The sequence below is a fragment of the Sebastes fasciatus genome, chromosome 2, assembly GCF_043250625.1.
Source record: "Sebastes fasciatus isolate fSebFas1 chromosome 2, fSebFas1.pri, whole genome shotgun sequence".
Classification (NCBI taxonomy): Eukaryota; Metazoa; Chordata; class Actinopteri; order Perciformes; family Sebastidae; genus Sebastes; species Sebastes fasciatus.
In genome coordinates this window covers 1,244,335-1,270,903 of record NC_133796.1, presented here as the reverse complement: position 1 = coordinate 1,270,903, position 26,569 = coordinate 1,244,335, and the positions used below count along the sequence as shown (strand labels likewise).

At 42.1% G+C, this 26,569-nt stretch overlaps 1 protein-coding gene across 1 annotated transcript; it reads left to right on the top strand.

Moving 5' to 3' along the window:
* On the top strand, positions 1-25,809 carry hsd11b2 (hydroxysteroid (11-beta) dehydrogenase 2). Its single transcript, XM_074657057.1, has 5 exons — positions 1-480; positions 17,688-17,900; positions 19,956-20,141; positions 20,921-21,058; positions 22,910-25,809. The coding sequence occupies exons 1-5, from the start codon at positions 192-194 to the stop codon at positions 23,320-23,322; spliced, it is 1,239 nt and encodes a 412-aa protein (XP_074513158.1). The 5' UTR covers positions 1-191; the 3' UTR covers positions 23,323-25,809.
* The last annotated feature ends 760 nt before the right edge of the window (positions 25,810-26,569 follow it).

The window sequence follows — 26,569 nt, the reverse complement described above, 5'->3', positions numbered from 1 at the left end:
AGAGACGGAGAGGACGAGCTCTGCACCGACTCACTCACAGAGAGAAGAGAGAGGGAGTGTGTGTTCAGCAGAGAGGGAGAGCGGTCGAGAGACACACACAACTCACTGTGAGACACGCTGAGGAAGAGGAGGAAGAGGAAGGACAGAGCAGGTAGATTAAGGTGTACATCAGGTGTCCTCCTCCTCCTCTCATGATGGACGACTACACTCTCCCCTTCTGGATTTACCTGGGCGTCCTCACCGTGTTTGTCGCCGGAGCCATGAAGAAGATTTTGGCGTCCCACCTAAGCGCCGCCCCCCCCCTGGTGGCGTGGCTGGGCGCCACCGTGCTGGTGGAGCGTCTGTGGGCGCTCTGCCTGCCGGCCGTGCTGCTGCTGCTGGCGCTGCTCGGCCTCGCCTGCTGCCTGTACGCCACCACCAGGACCGCCCCACTGCCGCCTGCCACCCTGCCCGCCCACGGCAAGGCCGTCCTCATCACAGGTAGGAACAGGCTCCTCCCACTTTCTCAGATGTAAAAAAAACAAACTGCTTATTTCAGTCGTTCTTTACGCCTCATGTTTTTTAGTTGTGGTGTCTCCAAAACATACTTCCTTCTTAGAAAAGATTGATGTTGAGTCAGGGGGGCGAGCGGGTCGTCCTTTAACCGGCAGGTTGGCGGTTTGATCCCCGGCTCCTACTGTCTGCAAGTTGAAGTGCCGTTGAGCGAAATACTGAACCCCTCGTTCTACTCTGGTGTTCCTATAGGCTTCATATGGGATAAATCTCATGTATGTACCTGGATGTAGCACTTTATATCTATTTATTCAACCTTAATCAGTCCTGGTACCTGGTGCTCCTTTTCAATGCAGCTTCTATTGTGTTCATTAATGTGTTTTAATGTGTTTTAATGTGTCCTGTCTGGAGGTGATGTGTTGTTTAAATGAACTCTTTTAATAGCCGTTTTTGTACATGTGAAACCAAAGACAAATGTCTGCCTTTTGTACGCTAAAAACAGACAATAAAGTATAATATATTCTAAACTTTAAGTTTAAGTTCCTGCAGCTGATCTGAAAGCATAAAAAACTACCAAAATTGTAGATAATAATTTAGACTTTAAAGAGCTGTGCTTGAGAAGAAAGTTTAGCACGTCGTCCAACTGTAACTTCAGCAGCAGCTCTTCTAAGAAAACACTCATCTGCTGACTGATCACACATGAGCGACATTGTTTCCTAAAATTGGAAAAGAAATCAGCCCTCAGTTATTAAAACCTCATGTTGTTTTGTCAAAAGTTAAAATTCCAGCAAAAGTTTCCCAAAGATCTCAAAAACTTAATTTATTTGTAGATAGATATATAGATAGATATCCATAGAATATAAATCATAAAAAATATACCCGACAACTAGCATAAAAAAAATTATAAACATAAAATAACCCACCGCAATAATATACTATATACATTAGCAAAGTGAACAATAACATACTATATATATTAGCAAAGTAAACAATAACATACTATAAACATTAAAAAAGTGAACAATAACATACTATATACATTAACAAAGTGAACAATAACATACTATAAACATTAACAAAGTGAACAATAACATACTATAAACATTAAAAAGTGTACAATAACATACTACATACATTAACAAAGTGAACAATGACATACTATATACATTAACAAAGTGTACAATAACATACTATATACATTAACAAAGTGAACAATGACATACTATATACATTAACAAAGTAAACAATAACGTACTATATACATAAGCAAAGTGAACAATAACACACTATAAACATTAACAAGCAATAACATACTATAAACATTATTAAAGTGAACAATTACATACTATATACATTAACAAAGTAAAAGATAACATACTATAAACATTAACAAAGTGAACAATAACATACTATATACATTAACAAAGTGAACAATAACATACTATATACATTAACAAAGTGGACAATAACATACTATATACATTAACAAAGTGAACAATAACATACTATAAACATTAACAAGGTGAACAATAACATACTGTATACATTAACAAAGTGAAATATAACATACTATATACATTAACAAAGTGAACAATAACATACTATATACATTAACAAAGTGAACAATAACATACTATACACATTAACAAACAATAACATACTATAAACATTAACAAAGTGTACAATAACATACTATATACATTAGCAAAGTGTACAATAACATACTATATACATTAACAAAGTGAACAATAACATACTGTATACATTAGCACAGTGTACAATAACACTATATACATTAGCTAAATGTACAATAACATACTATATACATTAACAAAATAAACATTAACAAAGTAAACAATAACATACTATATACATTAGCACAGTGTACAATGACACTATATACATTAGCAAAATGAAAAATAACATACTATAAATATTAACAAACAGTAACATACTATAAACATTAACAAAGTGAACAATAACATACTATAAACATTAACAAACAATAACATACTATAAACATTAACAAAGTGAACAATAACATACTATAAACATTAACAAAGTGAACAATTACGTACTATATACATTAGCAAAGTAAACAATAACGTTCTATATACGTTAACAAAGTGAACAATAACACACTATATACATTAGCAAAGAGTACAATAACACTATATACATTAACAAAGTGAACAATTACATACTATATACATTAACAAAGTGTACAAAATACAAATTTTTTAACTCTTAACCCTGTTGTCGAGGGTTAAGAGTTAGTAAATGAGACTTAAAGGAGAGACTCTGAGGGTAAACCAGGCTGTAAGGGGTTAAACGTGTCTTTAGTGTGTAAATGATCACAGACGAGGTCACGCTGCTCTGAACCCACGTCTACAAACCATCCTATCAGGGAGGTGATCTGATCCCACTCAGCGTGTGTGTGTGTGTGTGTGTGTGTGTGTGAGATGAGGAAACAATGGCCGCCTGCGGTGGGGGGGGATTCCCGCTAAAAGACAAAGAGGTAAACATCAACTTGGTGATCACAGATCACAGACACACTTTCTGTTATCACACTGAAATGAGCCAGATAACACTGATTATGGATCAGTGTGCGTGCGTGCGTGCGTGCGTGCGTGCGTGCGTGCGTGCGTGCGTGCGTGCGTGCGTGCGTGCGTGCGTGTGCTCTGGCCTCCTTTTAGACTTAATCACATTCTTGTAGCCCGGCGGTGGCGGTGGTCGCGGCGGCCAGCTGGCTGGGAGCTCTTTGTGTGTTGGTTAATGAGATAATCATGTTTAATAGCAGCACTCTGCTGCTGTGTAACTGTACTCTCATGTAATCTACACAGGAAGAGACTCGTAGTAGAAACGTCACCCACTAGGTCCTCCGGTTACCTGAGAGGTAGAACGCAGCCGTCGCCGTGGAGACGGGCGGACGCTTCGCTCACTGAGCTGTTGTGTTGTTACCGGCTGTTTTCTCCGTCCGGGTTTTATTAAAGCACTGGAAGGTTTGATAGTACGACGGAGTATTAGGGCCACACTGAGGGAAAACCTTTATCTGAGATTATGAGAATAAAGTCATAATATTATAAGGTAGTAATTTCACGTGTTATTTTAGAGGGTAAATAGTGTGAAAATTAGGAACGTGGAGCATCTGAAGTTGTACACTATGAACACTACTATCACATACCAACTCTTTGGTTAGTATTCAATAACTACATCTCCCATGAGTCTTAGCCACAGATTGAACCTCCTCCAGCAGTGGTTATGTGTGTAAACATTGTTAGACTTTGAACAAAGGTCCATATCTGCGGCAGTCACCTCCCATGCAGGAAGGAGTGCTTGTTTGATCAGGTGGAGAGAAATCTAGGTTACATAAACATCAGTGAACTGTTGAGAGAATCATCCACCGTCACTCTGTTTACTCACCTTCATCTCTGTGGTGGGAGCTCCCACGGCCAGGTCGGAGAAACACACTGTTGTCCAGTAAGGATAAATAAAGGAGTGGGCACCATGGTTACCGAACATACCGGAAGTGATGCAGCCACCCACGTTTTGTTTATATCATTTTAGTATTGATATTTTTAAAAAGGAATGGATACCAAATGAGCAGCTCGTAGTGTCGATACCACAGTATGCATTCTGCAGAGCCTTTTAACATTTTGTTTGGGTAACATTAAGTTATATATTATGTAGTTTAACTGCTCCGTAGTGTGTCAGAATAATGTCTTTGGATGATTTTTAGAAGGTATTAGCTAGTTATGGGGACATTTGATTCTCCATCTATGAGGGCTACAACTAATGAATATTTTGATCATCGATTAATTTGATTATTTCTTTGTTTTATCGATCAGTTTCCAAAGTCCAAGGTGACATCTTCAAACGTCTTGTTTGTTGACTCTCAAAGGAGACTATTTCAGCCCAGTCGCACAGCAGTTCGTGAAATAGTCACGAACTTGAATGTATTGATTCGTGTACACAGACACACATTTCGCTTTTTTTCTTATGACGGTCAGCACAAAATCAATTCCTATGTAATCAACGTTATCATGAACAAGGAAGTATAGAGAGCGGCGAACGGTGTGTAGGGAGGAGGTCGGGGTGGATGGGTGGGTCTAAAAACACCAGCCTATCACCAGGAGACCGATGTTGGTGCCCCGTGTGAGGCCAGTAGTCGATGTTGATTTATTTGTAACTTCTGCACTTCAGTTACAGCACTTCTGGAGTTATTTTAACCCAAACCACCATCTTTACCTAAACCTAACTTAGTAGTTTTGTTCCCTAATCTTAACCAAGTTGATCTTTTCCTAAACCTAACTAAGTAGTTTTTTTTGCCTTAGCCTAACCAAGTCAATATTTTCCAAAACCTAAGTAGTTTTTTGCCTAAACCTAACCAATTCGATCTTTTTCTAAACCTAACTAAGACGTTTATTGCCGAAGCCTAACCAAGTCAATCTTTTCCTAAACCTAACTAAGTAGGTTTGTTGCCTAAGCCTAACCAAGTCGATCTTTTCCTAAACCCAACTAAGACGTTTGTTGCCGAAGCCTAACCAAGTCGATCTTTTCCTAAACCCAACTAAGACGTTTGTTGCCGAAACCTAACCAAGTCAATCTTTTCCTAAAGCTAACTGAGTAGTTTGTTACCTAAACCTAACCGAGTCGATCTTTTCCTAAACCTAAGTAGTTTTTTTGCCTTAGCCTAACCAAGTCAATATTTTCCAAAACCTAAGTCGTTTTTTTGCCTAAACCTAACCAAGTCGATCTTTTCCTAAACCTAACTAAGACGTTTATTGCCGAAGCCTAACCAAGTCAATCTTTTCCTAAAGCTAACTAAGTAGGTTTGTTGCCTAAGCCTAACCAAGTCAATCCATTCCTAAACCTAACTAAGTAGTTTGTTGCCTAAACCTAACCAAGTCGATCTTTTCCTAAACCCAACTAAGACGTTTGTTGCCGAAGCCTAATCAAGTCAATATTTTCCTAAAGCTAACTAAGTAGTTTGTTGCCTAAACCTAACCGAGTCGATCTTTTCCTAAACCTGACTAAGTAGTTTTTTGTCTAAACCTCACCAAGTCAATCTTTTCCTAAACCTAACTAAGTAGTTTGTTGCCTAAACATAACTTAGTGGTTTGTTGCCTAAACATAACCAAGTCAATCTTTTCCTAAACCTAACTAAGACGTTTGTTGCCTAAACCTAACCAAGTCGATCTTTTCCTAAACCTAACTAAGTAGTTTGTTGCCTAAACATAACGAGTCAATCTTTTCCTAAACCTCACTAAGACGATCTTTTCCTAAACCTAACCAAGTCGATCTTTTCCTAAACCTAACTAAGTCGTTTTTTGTCTCAACCTAACCAAGTCGATCTCTTCGTAAACATAACTTAGTAGTTTGTTGCCTAAACATAACGAGTCAATCTTTTCCTAAACCTCACTAGGATGATCTTTTCCTAAACCTAACCAGGTCGATCTTTTTCTCAACCTAACTAAGTAGTTTGTCGCCTAAAGTTAACCAAGTCGATCTTTTCCTAAACCTAGCTAAGTCGATCTTTTCCTAAACCTAACTAAGTAGTGATCACGTGTTGCTGGACATTCGTAGGAAAACGTACGAAAAATACATTGTTGAAAGTCGTGCTGAGCATCACAAAAAATTATTTTAAATTAATGTCTATGTACACGAATCATATAGATTAAATTTAGTGACTATTTTACAAACTGCTGTGAGACTGAGTTGAATATTCACATGTGATACTTATGGAGTACTGGTCATGAACATCCGTCTCGGTGGCGTTCCGAGGTAATCCGACCAACGTATACTGCAGACTAAGCCGAGCCGGAGAGCTGCAGGCGGTTGTCTGGTGTCATGGCAACGCGGTTCAAAATCCCTGAGATTCGCCACAAGGCCGTGTCCGAACGTCACCTCTCTCCACGTGGCCTCTACAAGAAGCCCAACATATCTGCATGTGCAAACACAAAGAGCCACCAGAGACAGAGGAGTTGTGCAACAGCTCCAGGTTTCAGCTCAGTAAACAAACAGACGGTACTTTAGGTCCGATTACAGTCTGGAAGCCGGCCTGCTCTCGTGGCCCAGCGAGCGTTTGGCTCCGATGCAGTAAAACAGGCGATATCTAAGATTTAAAACCGATCCAGAGCCGAGATCTCAATCAACAGCTCGCTCTTAATTGGCTCTGCTGGAAAGCTGGTGAAGGTCGGTGAGAGGTCACCCTGGAAATAAGAGCAGAGGGTGGAAAAAAGGCCTCAGTAAACCTCTTAGAAAGCTAATTGAACTGTTGTACAAAGAGGCACATTCCTGGAGGGATGAGGGCTGGAGTCACAGGGCTCGCTGACCGGGCAGCGCCGCAGCTTCAGGAAACCTTCAGACCCGTCACACTCGTGGTTCTGTGGAGAAAACCGGACCGAACCGCTGATGATCCAGGACTGGATGTCGATGTTTATTTTTTGTGTGACCAGAGGAATCTGGGGTCACACCAAACCACTGTTCAAGCGGTTTCACTGTCGCAGACGTATTTCCAATGTCAGAATAGAATCAGGAGAGTTGCGGCGCGCTCCCGTAATTGTTGGTCTTGTTGTTACATCACGTTGTTATGTTACGTTGTTATGTAACGTTACGTTGTTATGTAGCGTTATGTTGTTATGTAGCGTTACGTTGTTACGTTACGTTAAGTTACGTTACGTTACGTTACGTTACGTTACATTGTTACCTTACGTTGTTACCTTACGTTTTGTTACGTTGTTACGTTATGTTACGTTGTTATGTTATGTTGCTACATTACGTTGTTACGTTACGTTGTTTTGTTACGTTGTTACGATACATTGTTACAATACATTGTTAAGATACGTTGATACAATATGTTGTTTCAATACGTTGTTACGATACGTTGTTAGGTTACGTTGTTACATTACGTTCTTTTGTTACGTTACGTTGTTACGTTACGTTGTTACGTTACGTTGTTACGTTACCTTGTTACATTACGTTGTTACGTTACGTTGTTACATTACGTTGTTAGGTTACGTTGTTAGGTTACGTTGTTATGTTACGTTGTTAGATTACGTTGTTAGGTCATGTTGTTAGGCTACGTTCTTACGTTACGTCTTATGTTACGTTGTTATGTTACGTTGTTATGTTACGTTTTGTTACGTTGTTCTGTTGTGTTGTTACGTTACCTTCTTACATTACGTTGTTATGTTATGTTGTTAGGTTATGTTCTTACGTTACGTTGTTACGTTACGTTCTTAGGTTATGTTCTTAGGTTATGTTCTTATGTTACGTTGTTATGTTACGTTGTCATGTTACGTTCATAAGTTACGTTCTTACGTTACGTTGTTATGTTATATTGTTATGTTACGTTCTTACGTTACGTTCTTACGTTAGGTTGTTACGTTACGTTCTTAGGTTATGTTCTTATGTTACGTTGTTATGTTATGTTCTTAGGTTATGTTCTTATGTTACGTTGTTATGTTACGTTGTCATGTTACGTTCTTAAGTTACGTTGTTATGTTACGTTATGTTACGTTGTTGCGTTACGTTCTTACGTTATGTTCTTATGTTACGTTGTAATGTTACGTTCTTAGGTTATGTTCTTATGTTACGTTGTAATGTTACGTTCTTAGGTTATGTTCTTATGTTACGTTGTTATGTCACGTTGCCATGTTACGTTGTCATGTTACGTTCTTAAGTTACGTTGTTATGTTACGTTCTTAGGTTATGTTCTTACGTTACATTGTTAGAATACCTTGTTAGGTTACCTTGTTTTGTTACAGTCTTATGTATGTTGTAACATTATTATTTGACCACAAACCACAATGTTTTTTCTAACCTTAACCAATCGTTTCACAACGTTAACCTTGTGTCAATGTTGATACGAGGCTGATATGAAACATATTTATGAAACTTTTTTGGGGTTCAGAAACGTCCACATTCAACGCATCCCGTGGTTTGCAGAATCGTATAATGCCAACAAATCTATAACTCTTAAAATATATAAATATGTTTGATACAATACTAATACCTTTCTAATACATTTCTCTTTGTGTTGTTCTTTCACATAACTAAGACTATAGAAATGTTAAAAATAGGCTACGTCAAATTACTCCAAGGGACGTTCATGAGTCACTGGTATGTTCTCTATCTTGGAACAGGTCCGTGGCTCTGATATAGAGGCATCAGGTTGAGGATCATCAAAGTTACTACGGTTCATCCTGAGGGGAACATGAACGATGAACCACGTTTCATCCAACAGTTGTTGAGACGTTTAACAGAGTCGTGGACGTTGATTGAAAATGGTGGGAAAGGCAGGAGGAGGGGGGCGTGGCCTCCAGGAATGAAGGTTTTTCAGAGTTAGAGTCTGTGGCTGGTAGTCGAGACTCTCAGGAGACGCTGATCTCTGGTCCAGAGGTTTACTTACACAGCTGCAGTCAACCTCGTCCAACAGAAACAACACAAGAACGTCAGTTTAAACATCACAGTTCTATTCTGAGCTGCTCCGATCCGTCCTCTCCTCTCTGACTCGTCCTTCCTTTCTCTTTCCTTTTGTTTTATCCTTTTATTCTCCTCACTTTTCTTCTTATTTATCTCCTTTTCCTCTTCCTTCCTCCCATCCCGACATTATTACCCCTCCCCAATATTTTACTTTCCTTCCTTTTTTCTTCTATTTCTTTGCCACTTTTACTCTCATCCCGTCCACATCTCCTTCTTCTAACTTTCTGTCTTTCGTCACTCAAAGAGCATTACAGGAAATTAGTTTTATCACTTCCTGTTCCCTCGTCTGGAAGTCAACGGGTTTTTAGTTAGATGACCTGAAATCAAGTCTGTGGTTAACACAAGCTGAAGAGATTTTACCGTTTTGTTCTACGATATAAAATACGTCAGTAAATATCCGACTGGTGAATTTTTAAGCCTTTACGTGTCTTAAAAAAGATGGAAGCTAACAAGTGTCTAAAAGAGACGACTAAACGTCATCACGCCAACTCGTCCTCCTTTATAGCCTTGTTGTGTATTCACGCTCATGTGATGATCACTTCCTGTTAGTGGAGGGAACCAGGGAGATGATCACTTCCTGTTAGTGGAAGGAACCAGAGAGATGATCACTTCCTGTTAGTGGAAGGAACCAGAGAGATGATCACTTCCTGTTAGTGGAGGGAACCAGAGAGATGATCACTTCCTGTTAGTGGAGGGAACCAGAGAGATGATCACTTCCTGTTAGTGGAGGGAACCAGAGAGATGATCACTTCCTGTTAGTGGAGGGAACCAGAGAGATGATCACTTCCTGTTAGGAACCAGAGTGATGATCACTTCCTGTTAGTGGAGGAACCAGAGAGATGATCACTTCCTGTTAGTGGAGGGAACCAGAGAGATGATCACTTCCTGTTAGTGGAGGGAACCAGAGAGATGATCACTTCCTGTTAGTGGAGGGAACCAGGGAGATGATCACTTCCTGTTAGTGGAGGGAACCAGGGAGATGATCACTTCCTGTTAGTGGAGGGAACCAGAGAGATGATCACTTCCTGTTAGTGGAGGGAACCAGAGAGATGATCACTTCCTGTTAGTGGAGGGAACCAGAGAGATGATCACTTCCTGTTAGTGGAGGGAACCAGGGTGATGGTCACTTCCTGTTGGCCTACAGAAATGCATCCCTGCAGCTATCTATTCTCTCCTTCTTTTCCATCCTTTCTCTCTCTTAAATCTTCCTCTCAGTCACTTGACGTCAGCAGGAAGTTCATCAGGAGTTCAGTTTCATGCAGATTTGAGGCGATCGGAGTCGCTGAGTCGACAGAAAGAAGAAGAGCTGATTGTATCTGATTACACACCGATGAGCGGCAGCGGCCCTCAGAGAGGACGTTACGTAACTCTGGAGAGCTCCTGATGACCAGCGTTTGTTCCTCCTCCGGTCACATGACCTCTGCTCACAGTTGGACGACATCACCGGTTTCAAAGTTCAAACACCAGGAACACTTTAACTGTTTACAAACATGGCAGAGATTACCATGGGAACGCCGGCATTGACACATTAGCATGGGAACGCCAGCATGGGAACGCCAGCATGGGAACGCCACCATGGGAACGCCAGCATGAGAACGCCACCATGGGAACGCCCCCTCAAGAACAACCACGGGAACGCCGCCATGGGAAGGCCACCATGGGAACGCCATCATGAGAACGCCAGCATGGGGACGCCAGCATGGGAACGCCATCATGAGAACATTAGCATGGGAACGCCACCACGGGAACGCCAGCATGGGAACGCCACCATGGGAACGCCACCATGAGAATGCCACCATGGGAATGCCACCACCCCAATGGCACTATGGGAACGCCACCATGGGAACGTCATCATGGGAACGCCATCATGAGAACATTAGCATGGGAACGCCACCACGGGGACGCCACCACGGGAACGCCACCACGGGAACGCCACCATGGCAATGCCACTATGGGAACGCCACCATGGGAACCTCATCATGGGAACGCCATCATGAGAACATTAGCATGGGAACGCCACCATGGGAACGCCACCACGGGAACGCCACCATGAGAACGCCACTATGGGAACGCCAGCATGGGAACACCACCATGGGAACGCCATCATGAGAACGCCACCATGGGAACGCCAGCATGGGAACACCACCATGGGAACGCCACCATGGGAACGCCATCATGAGAACGCCACCATGAGAAAGCCAGCATGGTGACGCCATCATGGGAACGCCATCATGGGAACGCCATCATGAGAACGCCATCATAAGAATGTTCATCATTATAAGAACTCAGGTGTGAACATTCCTGCGGTTCAACAACACGTCATAAATCTGACGTTGCCTTTTCGACCTTTCTTAGAAACTCGTGTAAGAGAACCCTTGAGTAGCTGTCGGTGAATGAGGCCCGTTTAGAGGTTCTGAACTCTGTCCGACCCGCTCCGGTTCCTCGGAGGGTTCCTGTGTGTGAATGATGACGTTCTCTGACAGCAGCGATTAGCATCGAGGGTGATGTGTGTTGGAGCGCTGATGACTTCCAGGTGCAGAGTAAGACATCCTGACCTTTCAACCGCTGCCACTTGGCTCTCCTGAAGCTTTTTAATGAAACACTGAGTGACGTCTCACACGCTCGTCGTCCTGTACGGACCCCGGCAGAACCACGGCAGAACCAATCATACTGAGTAGTTGACAGTCTGTACGTGAGGGCGGAGCCGCGGTGCAGATGTTGAGGATGTCGAGGCCTCCGCCCAGAGACAGATGTGTGTTCTGACCTCTCCTCTGCAACACATCCACGTTTATTTCTTCATCCGAGGGGCCCCTCGGAGCTCCGGCGTCCGTTACATAACACCACTCCTCCTCGGAGAGGCGGCGACGACCCCAAACTGTCTGTTTAATGGAGACGGATCTTCTGCTCCGTTTACACTTGAGATGTTTCGGAGAGAAACCCCCGGCTGGTGGCCCCCATAAGGACCGCCGGGAGTCCGACTCGTCTCCGTCAGTCTCTCTGAAACTCAGCCGTCTATTTAAGAAAAGCAACATCATTCGCTACGACGGAGGATCAGGGCCACATTCAGGAAAAACAAATAAATCTGAGATTTCGAGAATAAGAAGTCCGAAGTTTAAAAGAAATAAAAGTCATAATATTATAAAGTAGTAATTGTACGTGTTATTTTAGAGGGGAAATAGTGTGAAAATGAGGAATGTGGAGCTTCTTGTGACTTTATTCTTGTAATATTACAACTTTTTTTCTCGTTAAGTTACTTATTTATTCTTGCAAAGTTACGTCTTTATTCTTGTAAAGTTATGTCTATATTCTCGTAAAGTTACGTCTTTATTCTCGTAAAGTAAGTCTTTATTCTCGTAAAGTTACTTCTTTATTCTCGTAAAGTTACGTCTTTATTCTCGTAAAGTTATGTCTATTCTTGTAAAGTTACTTCTTTATTCTCGTAAAGTTATGTCTTTATTCTCGAAAAGATACTTTATTCTCGCAAAGTTACGTCTTTATTCTCGCAAAGTTACGTCTTTATTCTCGTAAAGTTACGTCTTTATTCTCGTAAAGTTACTTCTTTATTCTCGCAAAGTTACGTCTTTATTCTCGTAAAGTTATGTCTATATCCTTGTAAAGATACGTCTTTATTATCGTAAAGTTACGTCTTTATTCTCGCAGTTACGTCTTTTTTCTCGCAGTTACGTCTTTAGTCTCGTAAAGTTACGTCTTTATTCCCGCAAAGTTACGTCTTTATTCTCGTAAAGTTACGTCTTTATTCTCGCTGTTACGTCTTTTTTCTCGCAGTTACGTCTTTAGTCTCGTAAAGTTACGTCTTTATTCGTGAAGTTACGTCTTTATTCTCGTTAAGTTATGTCTATTCTTGTAAAGATACGTCTTTATTATCGTAAAGTTACGTCTTTATTATCGTAAAGTTACGTCTTTATTCTCGCTGTTACGTCTTTTTTCTCGCAGTTACGTCTTTAGTCTCGCAAAGTTACGTCTTTAGTCTCGTAAAGTTACGTCTTTATTCCCGCAAAGTTACGTCTTTATTCTCGTAAAGTTACGTCTTTATTCTCGCAGTTACGTCTTTTTTCTCGCAGTTACGTCTTTAGTCTCGTAAAGTTACGTCTTCTCGTAAAGTTACTTCTTTATTCTCGCAAAGTTACGTCTTTAGTCTCGTAAAGTTACGTCTTTATTCCCGCAAAGTTACGTCTTTATTTTCGCAGTTACGTCTTTTTTCTCGCAGTTACGTCTTTAGTCTCGTAAAGTTACGTCTTTATTCTCGTAAAGTTACGTCTTTATTCTCGCAGTTACGTCTTTAGTCTTGTAAAGGTACGTCTTTAGTCACGTAAAGTTACGTCTTTAGTCTCGTAAAGTTACGTCTTTATTCTCGTAAAGTTACGTCATTATTATCGTAAAGTTACGTCTTTATTCTCACAAAGTTATGTCTATATTCTTGTAAAGTTATGTCATTATTATCGTAAAGTTACGTCTATATTCTTGTAAAGTTACGTCTTTATTCTCGAAAGTTACGTCTTTATTTTCGTAAAGTTACGTCTTTATTCTCGAAAGTTACGTCTTTATTTTCGTAAAGTTACGTCTTTATTCTCGTAAAGTTACGTCTTTATTATCGTAAAGTAACGTCTTTATTCTCGTAAAGTTACGTCTTTATTCTCGTAAAGCAAGTCTTTATTCTCGTAAAGTTACGTCTTTATTCTCGTAAAGCAAGTCTTTATTCTCGTAAAGTTATGTCTATATTCTTGTAAAGTTACTTCTTTATTCTCGTAAAGTTACGTCTTTATTCTCGTAAAGCAAGTCTTTATTCTCGTAAAGTTACTTCTTTATTCTCGTAAAGTTACGTCTTTATTCTCGTAAAGCAAGTCTTTATTCTCGTAAAGTTACTTCTTTATTCTCGTAAAGTTATGTCTATATTCTTGTAAAGTTACTTCTTTATTCTCGTAAAGTTACGTCTTTATTCTCGCAAAGTTACGTCTTTATTCTTGCAAAGTTACGTCTTTATTCTCGTAAAGTTACGTCTTTATTCTCGTAAAGTTACTTCTTTATTCTCGCAAAGTTACATCTTTATTCTCGTAGTTACGTCTTTATTCTCGCAAAGTTACATCTTTATTCTCGTAGTTACGTCTTTATTCTCGTAAAGTTACGTCTTTATTCGTAAAGTTACGTCTTCATTCTCGTAAAGTTATGTCTATATTCTTGTAAAGATACGTCTTTATTATCGTAAAGTTACGTCTTTATTAACGTAAAGTTACGTCTTTATTCTCGTAAAGTTACGTCTTTCTTCTCGTAAAGTTACGTCTTTATTCTCGTAAAGTTACTTCTTTATTCTCGCAAAGTTACATCTTTATTCTCGTAGTTACGTCTTTATTCTCGTAAAGTTACGTCTTTATTCGTAAAGTTACGTCTTCATTCTCGTAAAGTTATGTCTATATTCTTGTAAAGATACGTCTTTATTATCGTAAAGTTACGTCTTTATTAACGTAAAGTTACGTCTTTATTCTCGTAAAGTTACGTCTTTCTTCTCGTAAAGTTACTTCTTTATTCTCGCAAAGTTACGTCTTTAGTCTCGTAAAGTTACGTCTTTATTCCCGCAAAGTTACGTCTTTATTCTCGTAAAGTTACGTCTTTATTCTCGCAGTTACGTCTTTTTTCTCGCAGTTACGTCTTTAGTCTCGTAAAGTTACGTCTTTCTTCTCGTAAAGTTACTTCTTTATTCTCGTAAAGTAACGTCTTTATTCTCGTAAAGTTACGTCATTATTATCGTAAAGTAACGTCTTTATTCTCGTAAAGTTACGTCTTTATTCTCGTAAAGTTACGTCTTTATTCTCGTAAAGTAACGTCTTTATTCTCGTAGTTACGTCTTTATTCTCGTAAAGTAACGTCTTTATTCTCGTAAAGTTACGTCATTATTATCGTAAAGTTACGTCTTTATTCTCACAAAGTTATGTCTATATTCTTGTAAAGTTGTGTCATTATTATCGTAAAGTTACGTCTATATTCTTGTAAAGTTACGTCTTTATTCTCGAAAGTTACGTCTTTATTTTCGTAAAGTTACGTCTTTATTCTCGTAAAGTTACGTCTTTATTCTCGTAAAGTAACGTCTTTATTCTCGTAAAGTTACGTCTTTATTCCCGTAAAGTTACGTCTTTATTCTCGCAGTTATGTCTATATTCTTGTAAAGTTACGTCTTTATTCTCGTTAAGTTATGTCTTTATTCTCGTAAAGTTTTGACTTTATTCTCGTAATATTACAACCTTTTTTTCTTCATAGTACGACTTTATTCTCGAAATCTCAGATGTTTTTTTTCCTGAATGTGGCCGTAATTAAAAGAAATTTAACATCAAGCATTTTCACTTAATGTGGATGTTCAAGCTTATTTACCATCAGTTATTAACGTGCCTGGCTAATTTTTTCAAAATAAGATACTAAAACGTCCCGTGTTGTGTGGAATTCTTTTGGGGGTTGGGAATATTTCATCTTTTCTAACTGAAGGAATAACATCAGGTCATTTCGGTCGACGTTCCCATTTCCACTCCAACAAAATCCTTCTCTGAGCAAGAAGATAAACCCCTCTTTTATTTTATTAGTCATTCATATACTGTGTATCTGCTTCTATCTGCTTCTATCTGCTTCTATCTGATTCTATCTGCTTCTATCTGATTCTATCTGCTTCTATCTGCTTCTGTGTGTCTGTGATCAGGTTATGACTGTGTCTCTGTCATGTGGAGTAGAGAGCTCTGGTATTTATTTCTGGAGCCAGCGTTCGTTCGCTCTATTTTTCTTCTCGGGGGACGTGACTGGAAATCCTCCAAGGACACGGTGTGAATCGGCGTGCCAACGCCTCCAACGCTCTCGCCAGCAGAGCTCTTTCAGACACCCGGCCGCCGCACAAAAGAACAAACAGAACAGCGAGTACCGCCAGGGATCAGGTTGTAGGTGCCGGGACTTCTGGGAAACCGGGGAGAGCTGCGTGGGGTACGTGACAGATCCTGAGGGACCCCCTCTCTGAGGAAACGTCTGCTTCTTGTTTCTCTGCACCAAACTCTGAACCGTTCAGGAGTCGTAGATCTGACCTGCTCGGGACGCTTCACACGGGAAACACGTCTCTCTTTGATGCTTCGGAAAGGACATTACAAATAAATAACCGAACGAATAACAAGGAATAAATGTGTTACACGGTGCTCAGTAAAGGTAGAATTGTAGAGCGTCTTTGCACTTTTTTTAAGTGACATCAGAGAGGTGATAATGAACATCTGGATGATGAGCTGATGAGCTGGAGGTGAACGGGGTGGAGGAGGGTCACGTCCGTTCCTACTAAAACGACAACTGACAGCAAAGCGGAGAGCGGTTTATCGGCCAGACCTCAGAGGGCGAATGAGTGATGAAGTTACGCGATTGGTTCGGCCGAGTGTTGTTGGAGTTTCCTCATTGGCTCTCATTGCTATTTCAAAATGAAAAGGCGTTTGGAAAATGTTGTCAGAAGTCGATTTTTAGTGGATTGTTTAGACGAAAAAACAGGAAGTTTACGGTTCTCGTAATATTACGACATTTTTTCTCGTAAAGTTATATTCCCGTAATATTACGACTTTTTTTTCTCGTCAACAGAAGATGTTGTCAGAAGTAGATTTCGGTGGATTGTTTAGACGGAATAACAGGAAGTTTACGAGCAGTACGCCATGTTGTTTCCTGTTTGAAAACCAGAGACCAATCAGGTTCGTTCAACGATTGAGTTGAGTCAAAGAGTTTAGAAGCAAAGAGACGAAACTCTGGTGTTTTTTTGACAACAGCTGCTGCCGCCATTTTGGACTGAAGACACTTATTATATTTATAATATTGTTATCATTCAACACAGGACATTTCAGTAGAATCTGACATAGAATATAAATAATGTAGTTCTACTTCAGTACGTCTCTTTGTAGGAGGACGTCTTACTGGCGTCTGGTCGTCTCTTTCAGTCCAAAATGGCGGAAGCGTAACTCTGATGCTGGAACCAACTATTGACTTCACTTCCTAGAGATATACGTTTTTTGTCCTCTAGTGTCCTGACTTGTGATTTGGTGGACATATACCGCTGGATTTAACATCACAGACGTGACTGCTGACTATCAGTGGAACACTTAAGACACAAATTGACAGACTGACCGAACACGGTCCAGACAGATACTCAGGTTTGTTATTTGAAATTAGACTTCAGTGATGTGATTGGCTGTGAACGTCCAGTCAGCTGATGGAGAGAGATTTGTGAATGAATGAGTCGTCCTGACTGAACTTCATTCAGATGGAAACATGCTAACAGTGTAGACAGTCACAGTATATCTCTCTAAACGTCTCATTAATCTGTGTCGGATCAGTCTCCGTCCAAACATCTGCTGGGCGATGAGCCGGTAACATCTGCAGCAGCAGCAGGAAAACGAGGACGAGGATTCGGTTTAACAGCCAGCAGGTGAAAGTTGATCTCTGTGACCTCAGATTAGGCTTCAACACGTTGATCCAATCAGCTCGTCTCTCCTGCCGACCTGCAGAGAGGAAGTGACGCCCTCACACACGATTTAATCCCTCAAGTTGTTATCTTTCCTTGTGTGATGATTTTATTGATTGATTAGTTTGTATGTACAGCAGGTCTCTCTCTGTGGGTCATGACCTCATGACCTCATGACCTCAGCAGGTGTCAAACAGGTGATGATATGTCGGTCTTTGTGTCCCTGCAGGATGCGACTCTGGTTTTGGGAACGCGACGGCGAAGCGTCTGGACGCTCTGGGCTTCCAGGTGTTCGCCACGGTGATGGACCTGTCGGGAGGCGGAGCCAGAGAGCTGCAGAAGACCTGCTCCCCCCGTCTCACCGTCCTCCAGGTGGACATCACCCAACCACAGCAGGTCCAACAGGCGCTGCTGGACACCAAGGCCAAGCTGGGCCTCAAAGGTAAGGACTAACGGGAGTAACTGAGGAGTATATGACGAGTAACTGAGGAGTATGTGACGAGTAACTGAGGAGTATATGAGGAGTAACGGAGGAGTAACAGAGGAGTATGTGAGGAGTAACGGAGGAGTATATGAGGAGTAACGGAGGAGTAACAGAGGAGTATGTGAGGAGTAACGGAGGAGTATATGAGGAGTAACAGAGGAGTAACTGAGGAGTAACAGAGGAGTGTATGAGTATATCTAGTGAAGCCCGTCTGTTAAACAGTGTTGGCCGCGGTCGGAGGACGCGGGGGAGACCGTAGCTTTGGTCTCCAGGACCGGAGTCTCTGCTGTACTCTGCTCCTCTGCTCCTCTGCTCCTCTGCCTGCCTTCACTCACACACCGTGCTCCTTCTCTCTCCACCTCTCACGTGCATGCTGCTCACTCCACACTGCAGAAGAGTTAGTTTAGCTCTGAGAATATCTAGTGAATGTTCAGTGGACGTTTGTGCAGAAATAACTGCTGCAGCTCCTCCAGACCAACAGAGGTTTCCCGTGTCTTGTGAAGTGACGGGGCTCCCGACCCCGCAGGGCCGGGATCCCACCTCAGCAGGCGCACTGAGGACAGTCCGCCCCGGGCGTCATTCGCACCGGGAGCAGGGAGCCCCGTCACGGTGCGGCGAGGTCCAGGCGGGGAGCGCTGTAAAGCTGCGGCCGCGAGCCACCTTCTCCCCAAGCCTTTCCGAGCCCGACCTAGAGCCGGTGGCGGCGCACCGCCTCGTATACGGGACTCCCCAGCCTGCCGTGTGTCGCTCACACCCTCCAGCTGGCTGTTAACGAGGGGCTTTAGGCTCAGAGAAGTACTCGTATCGGTACTCGGTATCGGAGAGTACCCTAATGTAAGTACTTATACTCGGTCTGAATAAAGTGGTATCCCTAGTTACAGCACGTAAACATGTTCTAGTAGAAACACAAAATACACGCATGAACCTGATAATGAGCACCTTTAATAATAATAATAATATATTATATAAAATGATAATAATAATACGAATAAATACTAAAAATATATTATATAACCATGAAAGTGTGATTTCAACAAACACATTTCTAAAGCTCATTATCATAAAACGATCTTCCATCCTGCTTCAATAAAAAAGCTCGTCTTCGTTTGACTAAAGCCGTTTTTATTTGTCCAAAGTCTGTTTTTATGACTTTTTATCAGTTTGACGGCAGACAGGAAGTTACCTGGGCGGGTCGTTCAGGTGTTTTTACCGTCTGTCTGCCAGCCTGGATGTTCTCTTCCTGGTTATCTGTCATCAGCTCTGGAACAGTTCAGACCCAAACAAAGTTCCCACAGCGGCTCGTAAAGAAAACAAAGCAAAGGATTGTGGGTCAGCCGCCTCAGATAAGGACGAGCGAGGCTTGTTTACACTAGAGAGAGAGGGGTTGACCTCATGGTGCTCTGAGTGTGTTGGCAGTCTGCAGTGTTTGTGATTACAGTCTTATCTACACACAGTCAGACTGTAGGACGTCTTATATAACCAGCAAACACACCGTAGTAACTCCACAGTATAAATATACTCCAGTACAAGTCAGAGTACAGAAATAAAACCCTGTTCTGTTGGTAACCATGGTGACGGGTTTAGTGGGCGGAGCGTTAAGCGGAGGCAGAATAACTCTCTGAACACGTTAGCTAATGACTTTGAGATGACTTTGAGATGACTAACTGTGATCGGAGGCTCTGGCGAGCTACAATATCGGCGAAACGTTTCAGGGACGGAGAGTAAATGTTGCTATAAATTTGTAAAATGTCCCAGTGACTTAATTTAGACTCTGGTCACATAATGAGTTCATCAAAAGGTTCTTAGTTCCTGGGGAAAGTTCCTGCGGTGGAAACGAGGCTTTAGTAGAAACTGAGCAGCAGTGGGCCGAGTGTCAAGCCCTGAGGGACGCCACACATGATGTCACCTTTCACACAGTCTGTTCCTCAGCTCAGTGAGGACTCGTTCACACCTGTATAATGTGTGTGTGTGTGTGTGTGTGTGTGTGTGTGTGTGTGTGTGCTTGCCCGGCAGGTCTGTGGGGTCTGGTGAACAACGCCGGCGTGTGCGTGAACTTCGGAGACGCCGAGCTGTCGCTGATGTCAAACTTCCGCGGCTGCATGGAGGTCAACTTCTTCGGCACGCTGAGCGTCACCAAGAGCTTCCTGCCGCTGCTGCGCCGGGCCAAAGGTCGCATCATCACCATCTCCAGCCCAGCCGGTGTGTGACACACACAAACACACACACACACACACACACACACACACACACACACTAACACGAACACACACACACACACACCAACACGAACACACACACACACACCAACACGAACACACACACACACACACACACACACACACACACCAACACGAACACACACACACCAACACGAACACACACACACAGATGATGTAGTAAATGTTAATTGAATGTTCCAGAAGAACTGAACCACAGATGAACTGACTGCTGCCTTCAAGCTGCCAAACTAAACAAACAGAGCTGCTGCTCGTCTCTCCGCTGCTCGTTTCCAACTGACATCTCGCCAAAACATCAGAGTACGACCAAGTCAGTCGCAGAGCCCCCCCCCCCCCCCCCGACAGAAGTAACGTGATCAGCAGATTTCATCCTGCTGGATCATCTGAAATGTGCCGACTCTCAGTTTTGGGCTGAATGTGGTGAAGAGGAAGACGATGTGAGGCTGGAAGGTTCTGCTGCTCTTCAGGAGCCACGCCGGCTCTAATATCGGTCAACGACGTCATATTTAACAGTTCTTAATGGAAACGGAGACGTTATAAAACATAACTAATAAAGTTTTATGACTCAGCTGTTCTGAGAGCGACCTCAGCTGACCTCAGATCTCCTCTTGTGGAGGCTTCTTACTGCATGTTCTGTTTCTATCACGTCGTGCCGTAGACAAAGCTCATTGGTTAGTCTGTGTGTGATGTCATGATGATGTCATGATGACGTCATGGTGACGTCCTACCTGTGTTTACCAGGTGACCAGCCGTTTCCCTGCCTGGCGGCGTACGGAGCGTCGAAAGCAGCCCTCAACCTCTTCATCAACACACTGAGACACGAGCTGGAGCCCTGGGGCGTCCAGGTGTCCACCGTCCTGCCCTCCTCGTTCAAGACAGGTAACTCCACCCACCTTTACACCACCCATTACTACACCTCTACACCACTTACCACTGCAAGGATTAAATCAGGATTCAATCAGGATGAAGTCAGGGTTAAATCAGGAAGAAGTCAGGGTTAAATCAGGATGATGTCAGGGTTAAATCAGGATGATGTCAGGGTTAAATCAGGAAGAAGTCAGGGTTAAATCAGGATGATGTCAGGGTTAAATCAGGATGATGTCAGGGTTAAATCAGGATGATGTCAGGGTTAAATCAGGATGATGTCAGGGTTAAATCAGGAAGAAGTCAGGGTTAAATCAGGATGATGTCAGGGTTAAATCAGGATGATGTCAGGGTTAAATCAGGAAGAAGTCAGGGTTAAATCAGGAAGATGTCAGGGTTAAATCAGGATGATGTCAGGGTTAAATCAGGATGATGTCAGGGTTAAATCAGGATGATGTCAGGGTTAAATCAGGATGATGTCAGGGTTAAATCAGGAAGAAGTCAGGGTTAAATCAGGATGATGTCAGGGTTAAATCAGGAAGATGTCAGGGTTAAATCAGGAAGAAGTCAGGGTTAAATCAGGATGATGTCAGGGTTAAATCAGGATGATGTCAGGGTTAAATCAGGATGATGTCAGGGTTAAATCAGGAAGATGTCAGGGTTAAATCAGGATGTCAGGGTTAAATCAGGAAGAAGTCAGGGTTAAATCAGGATGATGTCAGGGTTAAATCAGGATGAAGTCAGGATTAAATCAGGAAGAAGTCAGGATTCAATCAGGATGAAGTCAGGACGAAATCAGGATGATGCCAGGATTAAATCAGGATGAAGTCAGGATTAAATCAGGATGAAGTCAGGATTAAATCAGGATTCAGTCTGAATTAAATCAGGATTAAATCATAACATTTTTAGAGGGAAACTTGACTAAAGATCTGAGGTTTGATCCTCAGTTATACGTACGTTATATGTTCCATGAGTTGTTGACTGGGATCCAATCAGCAGCACTGACCTCTGACCTCTGACCTCTCCAGCGCCACACAGAAACAGCCCATCATGTTGTTATTGATCCTGATCGGTCAGGAGGAGTAAACTGCTCTGCTCTTCCTGTTGCTGTTCTCTCCTCCGGGCCTTGTACTGTGTTGTGGTTTTGGACATGATGACAGGCCTCCCGCTGAGCAGAATACTGTCCTAATGAGGACCACATGTGGGCCGGACCATCTGCTGCCGACTGTTGATGGTGAGGCTGGATGTGATCAGAGCGCCGACACGCCGTTGGCCAATAGGAAACCTTCACGTGGGCCTCGCGCCGCTCCTCTCCTCAGTGTGGATTCTTAGTGTGGGGCTGAAAAACACAATGTCATCATGTCCTAACGTGTCTCCGGGAGACGTTTACAAAGACACTGAACTCACAGCTTCATGGTCCTGAGATAGAGGAGCGTATTTAGAGGATCAGCTGTGTGGTGTAAACAGTTGAGCCGGGACACTTTATCCTGAAGGAACAGGTTCGTGTTTAAAGTCTTAATCCTGCTGTTGCTCTGCTGGAGGAACTCTATCCTGACGGTGTGTTGACATCCTGTTCACAGCTTCTATCCTGAATACGTTACGACACGATGCTCAGCCTGTTAGCGGCCTGTTGGCAGGATCTAAACACTTCATACTGTCAATATGAAACATCAGCCTACAGATGTTTAACATGCAGTCTGTGTTACAAACTGGGCCCCTTTTAGTGATGACGTCATGATGAGGTCACGCTGTCAGCTGGAGGCTAACGCTAGCAGTAGGCTAGGAAATCCAGTCTCCAGTGTCTCCGCTGTCTTCAGTGTCTCCGGTGTCTCGTGGTGGTAACGCCGGTCTGTGTTGTCTCTGCAGGTCAGTCCAGTAACAGCGTCTACTGGGAGCAGCAGCACAAACAGCTGCTCCAGAGTCTGTCTCCGGCGCTGCTGGAGGACTACGGCGAGGACTACGTGACGGAGACCAAGGAGCTGTTCCAGAGCCACGCCAGCCAGGCCAACCCGGACCTCAGCCCCGTCGTCGACACCATCGTCCAGGCGCTGCTGTCGCCGCAGCCGCGGGCGCGCTACTTCGCGGGTCCCGGCGTGGGCCTCATGTACTTCATCCACAGCTACTGCCCCTTCAGCATCAGCAACCGCTTCCTCCAGAAACTGTTCGTGAAGAAGAAGCTGATGCCGCGCGCTCTGAGGAAGCACTCGGGCTTCGACCTGAACCTGAGCCTCCACAACAACAACAACAACGAGGAGGAGGCGGAGGAGAAGCTGAAGTAGCGGCGAGGCGGTCGGAGGCGGAGGCATCCGGCAGGATAAAGGATCACTTCTGTAACGCACTCCTAGAGCTCCATCCTGTCCTTCTCTATGTGCTGTTTCTAACTGTTGAAGGGATCATAGTGATGCACCAAAATGGTTTCTGTTTGTGTCTCTGTCGTCGTCCGGCTCGGTGGCGCCCCCCCGGGATCAGGGGGCGGGGCCCGGTAGAGGTAGCAGCGCAGCCACAGGTCGATCTGAGAACACTTCACCTCCGTCAGCGAGATCAGCCGCTCTGACTTCACACTGACGCCTCGTGCCTTCATCACACGGAGAGGAAAGATGGCGGATCCTCACGACAGCAGCTGGTCGTTAACCGGCGGCGGCGTTAAAGAGTCTGATGATGTCACCGCGGCATCACATCTCAACGATAATAAAAGTGAGATTTAAAGAAGTCATTTACTTTCAGAGGTAAATCAGGATTTAGTCAGGATTAAATCAGGATTACGATAAAGTCAAGATTAAATCAGGATTCAATCCAGATTCAATCAAAATCAGGGTTGAATCTGATTAAATCAGGATTCAATCAGGATTAGATCAGCCTAATTAGCAGATCAGAGAACTCCTGGATTAACCAATCAAAATGATTGACAGGTTAATTGATCGGTTAATTGATAATGAAAACTTGGTTGAGATGTCTCCTTCGTAGAATGTGAACTATCTCCACCCGTGTGGTCCGTCGGGAGCGTTGAAACGAGCGCGCTCAGTGAGACCAGCTGCTGTCGCGACGTCGTCAGATTCATTTCCATCTCTGAATCAACGTCCAGATAACAACAGAAATATCTAAAGAAAACATTCCCACATCTGATCTCTGTGTTTGTTTTCTGCTTCACAGCGACAGGAAACAGAATATTTTCAAAACAAAAGTACACATTTCAGTTATGTGTTTGATTTATACTCACAAAACCAAAATAGAGTAACTTTATTATTTGTTTTTTCAGACGGGGGGAGTATAAGTATGAATATCAGACTTCCTGTTTGGACTAAACTTCACAATAAAAGCACCAAATACTGAACTGCAAGTAAAGGTGAGCCCCTGCTGATGATGTAGTTTGTATAAAAGCAGATCATTTAGTTATATTTAGGTTTAGTTTCCTTGTTTCTGTCAGAAAACAACACACAGACCCGTCTGACGGTTTGAACTCTGACTTCATCAGATTCAGGATCTTTGAATGTTTCGTCACCTCGTGTCCTGATTTTAATGATTCAACAACATAAAGAAATAAAACACGTAGCAGTGATGAATGTTCCAGATCAAACAGCTCTATTTATTGTGCTCATAAATACACAACGATGTTAGAAAGTGAATGTTTCTGGAATATATATTTGCACTGTTTCTGTCTGATTCACCTCCAACATTATTATTATTATTGGTGTGAATGCTGGAAATACTGGAAATCATTTTAGCAGTAACATCGGAGCAGTTAAGATCAAAGGTTTCCTTGGTAACCGTTGATTGATGGTACTCAGGTGACATAGATGAAGTAATCAGAGCAGGCTGACACACGCACACGCACACACACACACACACACACACACACACACACACACAGTTAAAAGAAGCCAACAGGCCAAAGGGCCTTTTCCTATCATACCACCTCACACAGTCCGTTTCTGTCTGACTCCCCCCTCACCCACACACGCACACACACACGCACACAAAACCCTTCAAAATAAAAGCCCCATACAGTAACTGTATCTTAAAAGGAGGCTCACAATGAGGCCTATCATACCTGTTTCTTATGGAATATTGTCCCTGTGGATATCAGATAGTCTTATTATGCCTCCCCCTAACCTGTCCCTTCAAAATAAAAGCCCCATAGAGTGACTATTTCTTAACAGGAAGCTCCCAATTAGACTACTTTTACAAAATAAAAGCCCCCAACTTTCATTGTATGTTAACAGGAAACTAGGGATTCACCTAGTTTTTCAAAATAAAAGCCCCATAAGGTAACCTTCTTAACAGGGAACTCAGAACTAACTATTTATAATCTTCAGCTGCTTTTCATTCAATTACAACTTTTATTTTCTGATTCATATTTTTCTGATTCTGATTCTGTATCCTTCTTCATACAGATTAAAGCCAGCAACGCAGTGTAGCATCAGCTATTCAAAAACCTTCAAATATTCCACATCTTTTATACACTATTGGTATTATTCAACTTTTCAATGAAATTCATAAAAATTAAACCCATTCCCACTTTTCCATCTATTCCTACTACTTCACATTCTTCTAACAACATTTAAGCCAGCATTACAGCGTAGCGTCAGCTCTTCAGCAACCAGCATTCACACCGCAATTTCTTCAGAAATTGCTTTTCTAGTTATTATTATTATTATTATTTTCTGCCCACTTTTCTCTTTTTGAATCAAACTATTTATGACATATTTTCTTTTATCACTTAAACTGTGAATTTTGTATTAAAAGAATGTAAAAAAAACAAAAAAAAACACAAATATGATGTAAATGTTCACCTGGTTCATTCTTTGATAGAAATAAAGTCGACTTTTTCAGACTATGCTTCCTCTGGTGATTTATAGATCAGGTTTTCATCGAAAATAAAAAGTAAAATGCAGTTTCAAGATACACAAAATAAAACCAGATTAAAAGATTATTAACACATAAAATCACTTTGGAATCTGCAATATATGATTTTTATATTTTAACTCTTAAAACTCAACACGTTAAAACATTAAAGTTCAAATGAAATAAAAAAGTGCAGCATGTTTGAGGCTATGAGCTATGTGTTGCTATGACAACACAGTGACATTAAATCAAACCATCCACTTAAAATATGAACTTCTTCAAAGTATTTATTAGGCTGTCAAAGTTAATAACTCGTTAACGCAAATTCATTTTAATGCCACTAGCGTTACTGGCATCATCTGAAACTAGAGAACCTGATGAATCCATCGGTACCAGCCATGTCAGACTAGCTGGTCATGAAGGAGGTTAAATAACGCTCCAGTACCTGTGAGGGTTTCTGGATCAATATCTGTCATTGTTTTGTGTTGTTAATTGATTTATAATAATAAATATATATATATGTGTGTGAGAGAGCTGGAAAGCATCTCCCTCACTCAAGGTGGAGAGACACTCAGGTGCACAGTGACGGTGTAAAGTTGGACAAAAAATCTAATACAGGAAGTGATTATGCTTATGTTGTGCTTTTATTTTGGCACCATCTCTGGACACCTTCAAAAGACTCCT